General features: G+C 60.4%; 1 protein-coding gene across 1 annotated transcript; it reads right to left on the reverse strand.

Moving 5' to 3' along the window:
• SLC51A (solute carrier family 51 member A) lies at positions 1-2,667 on the reverse strand. The gene is made up of 9 exons (XM_005484906.4): positions 2,510-2,667; positions 2,211-2,305; positions 1,690-1,844; positions 1,515-1,588; positions 1,282-1,440; positions 1,039-1,150; positions 791-937; positions 500-605; positions 1-383 (listed from the first exon to the last, which is right to left on the reverse strand). Exons 1-9 carry the CDS (start codon positions 2,542-2,544, stop codon positions 247-249), a joined length of 1,020 nt encoding a protein of 339 aa, XP_005484963.1. The 5' UTR covers positions 2,545-2,667; the 3' UTR covers positions 1-246.
• Between the last annotated feature and the right edge of the window lie 3,651 nt (positions 2,668-6,318).

Here is a 6,318-nt window from a genome sequence, read left to right on the forward strand (position 1 = left end):
TCTTGTAAATATTTATCTTTACTCAGTGCTAGACAAGAGCCCCTGGGCTGGAGGTGGCTCCATGGACCCCCTTGGCTTATGGCTTTTAGGTTTCAGACCTTTCATTCTGTCCCAAGATGCTCTTTCCCCTCCTGCCTCTGCTGCTGTCAGCGGCTCCCCATGGCCAGTGGAGGAGGAGAAGGTTGTGCAGGGTAGACCAACCCCTCACCCCACTCTGCCCTTGGCACCCCAGTTTGTCCCTCCTGCTCACGCCTTGGTGTCGGCGCCTGTGGGTGCGAAGCTGACGGGCTGGTAGCCCGGTTTGTCGTCCTGCTTGCGGTAGTACATCCGTGTCAGCACCGCCAGGATGAAGGTCTGCGGGATCAGCAGCTGCACATTCATCTCTGGAACAGGAGAGGGGCCATTTGAAGCTGCCCTCAGCCACCATGCCCACCCCCCATGCCATCTCCGTGATGGAGGGGCCTGGCTGGGAGTGCTGCTCTCACATCTCCCTACTTACGCTGGGACCTGGCCTTGGAGGAGAAGGGCGGCGAGCAGGCAATGCTGCCGTTGTTGGCCAGGATGCTGAAGATGGCAGGCTGGAGCGCCGTCAGGAGGAGCAGGATCTGTGACCACCAACAAACACCCTGCTGTGAGGGCTGTGCTGCTGCCCGGCTCTCAGCCTTCACCTTCCCCCCATCCTGCACCCAGCAGTGGCTCCTGCCCCACCATCTTCCCTCATGCTGCCTCGCCCCATCAGTGCTGCAGAGCCCCCTCACCTAGGAGGGAGCTGGGCAGGACAGGGGCTCACCTGGAAACAGGTGAACTTGGCCTGCATGTTCTGCTCAGCCAGGTGCAGCCGGGCCTGCCGGAAGAGGATGCCCAGGCCCCACAGCCCAAAGAGGGCGGAGGCACCAATCAAGGTGTTGATCCAGAGGGCCACGCTCTGCTCTGAAATCTGAGGGGGACACACAGAAAACGTTACTGGGCTGACAAAGTTCAGGTGGAGGCTTCCTGTCTAGGTCATCAACCTGCCCATCCCTGTGCTCTGGCACTCACGTCAGCAGGGTTGTAATTCCCATCGGTGGCCAGGACCAGCCCCAGGAAGACAGCGACTGCCTTGAAGAAAGCGTACTGGAAAGTCCCCAGGATCATCAATTTAAGCTTTTTCCTGGCATGGTGAGAGAGACAGGTAGCACTCTAAAGTCCCCAGGTCTCTGCCCAGGGAATTCTCTTCCAGCCCAGCAGAAGCACGGGGTGAAAGCTCTCCAGGGGCAGAGGTTTATCCCAGCTCCCCCTCACCTGCTCATGGTGATTTTGGGCAGGCAGGGACAGCAGCAGCAGCAGGGCCCAGTGCTGACCACCATGGGCACATCCTTCAGGGTGCTGAGCAGTGCTTCCTTCCCCCCAAAGCCCTCCACCATGACCATCATCAGCAGGTAGAAGCAGACAGCAAAGTACCTGGGGAGGAGGAGGAAGGCAGGTCAAGCGCTGTGGGCTCTGTGGTGCCCTGTCCCAGGGTGGGTGATACTCACGCCGTGGTTGCCATCTCCACCACCATCATGGAGCGCGGGAACCACAGTCCAAAGCAGCTGATCACTGACACAACCTGGGGGGCACGGAAGCTTGGCACACTGGCACTCCCCCCTCCTGCGGGCTGGCACCCCTTGGGTGGCCCTGGCCCCCCAGCACCCCCAGAGCCCAGCTCACCGTAGGGGCTGAGCTGCTCCAGCAGAGGGTCTTCATCTTGATAGGGCAGCGGATCTTGCGGAAGAGGTACGAAACCTCTTCCACATAGATCACAACCGACAGCAACGTCATGATGGTGCAGAGGCCCAGGATGATGATTTGGGCCATGTCCAGCTCTGCCAGGGAGGGGTGAGAAGCTGTCTTCATCCTGTCCAGTTCCCTCTGGGGAGCTGCCCCTCAACCCACCACTGCCCAGGTTTAGGAAGCTCTGTGCCACGCCCTGGACATGCCTGTCTATGCCAGAGCTGGCCCTTCTGTGCCACTGTTCCCTGTCCATGACACCTGCCCCAGTGCTGGCCTTTCCTGGGCTGTTCCCATCTCTACAGGCAGGACTATGGGATGGGAGGCTAAGACCCTGGCACCAGTTTCTGACTTTGGGGCTGCTCCATACCTGCTCTTGCCTCGGCCACCCTACCTTCATCCCTGTCCTGCTCCCGCCAGCGACAACAGGAGGGTCCTGCCCACCCCGTCCCCCCACGTACGGTGCAGCAGATGCTGGGAGGTGGGCGGCAGGGAGAAGCAGGCGGCCGGCACGCTGAAGTTCCTGATCAGCATCTCCACCAAAGGGCGGGAGAACCTGCGGAGCAGAACCGGGAGTGCTGCACAGGGCCACGGGGACACGGGGACACCCGGCCCCGCAGGGTCCGAGCAGCCCTCTGGCTGGTTTGCCTCACCACCAAGGCCTCCCTTTCTTTACAGAGGGAATGAATCATCCAAAGTTCTGATCCAAAAAGTTGGATTTGCCCGGCTGCAAAGCGGGACGGGAGTCTCCAGCACTCACCTGGGGTCATCAGCCAGCTCCCAAGTGGGCTCCATCCTGTTCGGCTCCTCGCTGTCTCCGTCCCGGTGCCTGTGGGGCTGCTCGGCACCGCCTGCCTCGGCTCCCCTGGCCGGCCCACGGGGTCAGAGTCCCCGGGGCAGGGACCGCAGGACGATGCCGCGCCTCCTTCCAGTTCAACCAGAGCCTGCAGAGCCTCCCTCCCTCTCCCGCAGCCGCGGGCACCCATTGGCGTGGCCGTCCCGGCCCTCTGAGTGCTTTGGCCACCAGGTTATCGACCCGGGAAGGCAACTGTCACCCGAGCGGGCACGCCCGCGTGTGCCAAGGCCCGGGGCGCAGGGCACCTGTGCTGGGGCGACACCGCTGCGCCTTCGGCACCGCGGACATGAGCTGGTGGTGGTCTGGAGGCTCCGGGACGTGTCCTCATGTCCCCTCATGAGTGTCCTCATGTCCCCTCATGAGTGTCCTCATGTCCCCTCAGCAGCAGTGTCGGGGTGGGGGGCGGTGCCAGCCCCTGCTCTGCTCCGTGGGCCCTGCGAGGGCTCCGGGTGTCCCAGCTCCAGGGAGCCGGGGCTGAGCCCTGCACGGAGCAGCTCAGGGGCACTAGAGGGCAGGGCTGGCCAGCGCTCAGAGCCCCAGCCTGGGGACAGCTGCGACACCCTGGCTTGGAGGAAACAATCTGAGTGGGAGCTGGGGGCTCAGGCAGGGGAGCAGCGTACCCTGGCCTTGGATGGATCCCAGAAACATCATGGACTCCAGGGGTGTCCATGGCTCCGGGCATTCTCCCAACCCTTCAAGGAAATGAGTTCTGGTTTATACTGGGTTCCCTTGGAAGCGCCACCCTTTGCCCCTCTGGCAGGGAGCTTTTGCTGCAGCCAGAGTGGCACCAGGGCCCCACATGGGTGCTCTGCACCTTGCTGTAGGAGCAGGATGCTGCTGTTGTCATGGGAATAGGATGGTGGGGAGGACGGAGTGGGTATGGATGCTTCAGTGGGAGGGAGTGGGATGAAGGAGGAGGGAGTCCTGTGGGGACTTTGTGCACTCCTGGCCCTCCCCTCCTCTCAGCCGCATTAACCAAGCCCCGTATCCCTGTCCCTACACACTGTACATACTCTTTCCTGCCCTATATGCAGTAACCTAACCTGACACACTGGTGCTGCACACCCAGCCCTCTGCACTGACATTCACACACACAATTACCCACACCTTGCACCAGCAGACCCCTCACCATGGCTGCTCCTGGCCCCACAGCGTGCATGGCACCAACGGGGGACCCCACCCTGCCCCCCTGTATCACCAGCATTGCCTATGGCTGAAGAAACACGTCAGCTCCTGTGACATCTGCTGTGCTGGCCCTTATGTGACAGTCCCTGCAGGCTGTCAGGGCAGTCCTGCTGTCCTGCTCATCCACCTGGTGCTCATCCCTCGGGGTCCATCAGCACTGGGATGATCTGCACGTATCCCTGGCCCCAGGGAAGCAGAGCCCAGCCCCAGCAGGCAGCCACACGTGCTGCACTGCCCAGACACGTGCAGGAGCCTCTTCCCCTGCCTGGCATAGCCCACGGCCAGCACCACCCACGGGTGCCCCCTGCACAGGGGCACATGCTGGTCCCCTTGCCCACCACACCTGTGTCTGGCTGTCCCTTACTCAACTGCCGTAGCACCATGATGATGCTTCTGGCCTCTCAGGTGGTACATGAGCCTGACTGAGCCCTGGTCCCCTGCATTCCCCAAGCACAGCACACCCCGAGGTGCCAGTACAGCTGTGGGGCATGGAGCAACCTGCCAACCCGTGAGGGGATGCAGAACACGGCTGGGCCCCAAGCCCAGGGCAGAGGGCAGCCCCACACCTTGATGCTCTGCATGAGTGAGCCCCAGCACACATGCACAGGTGTGCAAGGAGGGCTCCATTGCTGCACACACTCCTCTCTGCATCCCCAGCAGTGACACCCACAGCCCTGACCCACCTGCACTGACCCCCCAGCCCCATCACCGTGCCCAAGACACCTGCATGGGGCCAGGACACACCCACAGTGTGGACAGTCATTGGGAGTCTGGGTGTCACCACCCCAGAGCTGTCCCCTGGGCACATGAAGGGCTCTCACCCTGCAGCCCAAGGTGCTGAGCCCCCCCTGCACCAGCAGGACAGGACGTGTCTGCTCCCTGCTTGCTACAACCTGCCCCAGGAGCTGGCGGAAATGGGTGTGGAGAGGGGGAATGCAGTGGGATGGGAGAGCTCCAACTGCTCCCTTATTCCAGCCCCTGTCTGTGCCTGGGATGTATGGCCCTGAAGCCACCAGGGCCCATGGCCACCCTTGTTCCCCAGTCAGGGATCTCCACACAGGCTGCTACCATGGCCAAAAGCATCCCCTGGCATGGGCATGGGGGGCAACACATGGGTCAGGCTCCCACCAGTTCTACCTCAGCCCCAGACCTTCAGGATGCTCCAGGGCAGAGCAGCCACACGGACTCTCTTTCCTGCCAAAATCCCTTTCAGCAGAGAAGGAAAAAGGAACACAGCGATGGGAACCATACACACACCAATGCAGGGCAAGGGGTGGTTTGAAGGTTTGCGGTCCACTCAGCATCAGGGTGGCTGTTTAGCCCCATGGAGCTGGCAGAGAAACCTGCAGCAGTACTGGAAATTCTCCCCATTTGCTCATTTAGCTTTTTTTTTTTGCTTATTTTAAACAAAACTCTTTGACCATGGAAATCCTGCTTCTCCCCCCACCCCCCCAACAAAAAGCCAAGCAGACCCTCTCAGTATGCCAGCTCTCCCACACTGCTGCTGTGTCAGCACTCCCCAATACTTGGAAAAGCCCTTAAAATGCAAATATTTGTATGGGGTTTAGACAGTTTTCCACCCATCTCTAATTCCCTGTGGTTATGGCCAGAGGGGCTGACCTTGGTAGGCACAGCAGGCTCCCAGCTGACCATCTCAGCAGACATGGCAGGGAAGAAAACTCCTCATTTATATCCTTGGTAGGAGCTGGTAGGAAACCAAAACACATTTCTGCTCATACTCTCCTCTCCCACCCAGAGCCTGAGGCCACAGTGGATGATTGGGATGCTGGGGAGTGAGAAACCCATGCCCAGCTCAGGCTGTGGCACAGCCAGACAAGTGGACAATAAAGATCTGCACCCTAAGCTTTTGGTGATGCGTGGTCACTGCTGTCACAGGACACAGAGGGACAGACCCTGCTCAGTGGCACAGAGCAGCCTGGATGCTCCCTCTCCCAAGGGACCTCCCACACTGTGCCCAGTCCCTGTGCCAGCCACACTGTGAGAGCAATGGCACCTCACAATGCGGGGGGATCCCTGGCACCCACCTCTGGGGAAAACCACACTCCACAGGCAGCTCCTCAAAGGGATGCCCATGCTTTGCATGGCCACAGATGACCCTGTTCCCCACATTCCTGGGGTTTGCAGAGAGTCAGCAACCCCACCCCGCCAGTTTTCCAGCAGCACTCTGCTGAGCCACTGGGAACAGGAGGGTGGCACAACCACAGAAATAAATAAAACACAAAGGTCTATCAGACTTGTGAAAGGGCAGGAAAGCCTTTTCCATGGTGCTGGCCCTTTGAGCCCCCCTCAGCCCTGCAAGCATCTCCCTGGTGAGGAAATTGCTGCTGAGAGTTTGGTGGAAGTGGATGAGGGATGTGAATTCTGCTGGCAGTAATAAGACTGCTGCCACCATCTGCCTTCAGCATTCCAACACAATCCACAACTGCTCAATGGCCTTGGCTGGACCGCTGCAAATCTGTCAGTGTCACAGCAGCACTGCCCACCAGGCTGGAGAGGGGTCCCAGAAC

The sequence above is a fragment of the Zonotrichia albicollis genome, chromosome 9, assembly GCF_047830755.1.
Source record: "Zonotrichia albicollis isolate bZonAlb1 chromosome 9, bZonAlb1.hap1, whole genome shotgun sequence".
NCBI lineage: Eukaryota > Metazoa > Chordata > Aves > Passeriformes > Passerellidae > Zonotrichia > Zonotrichia albicollis.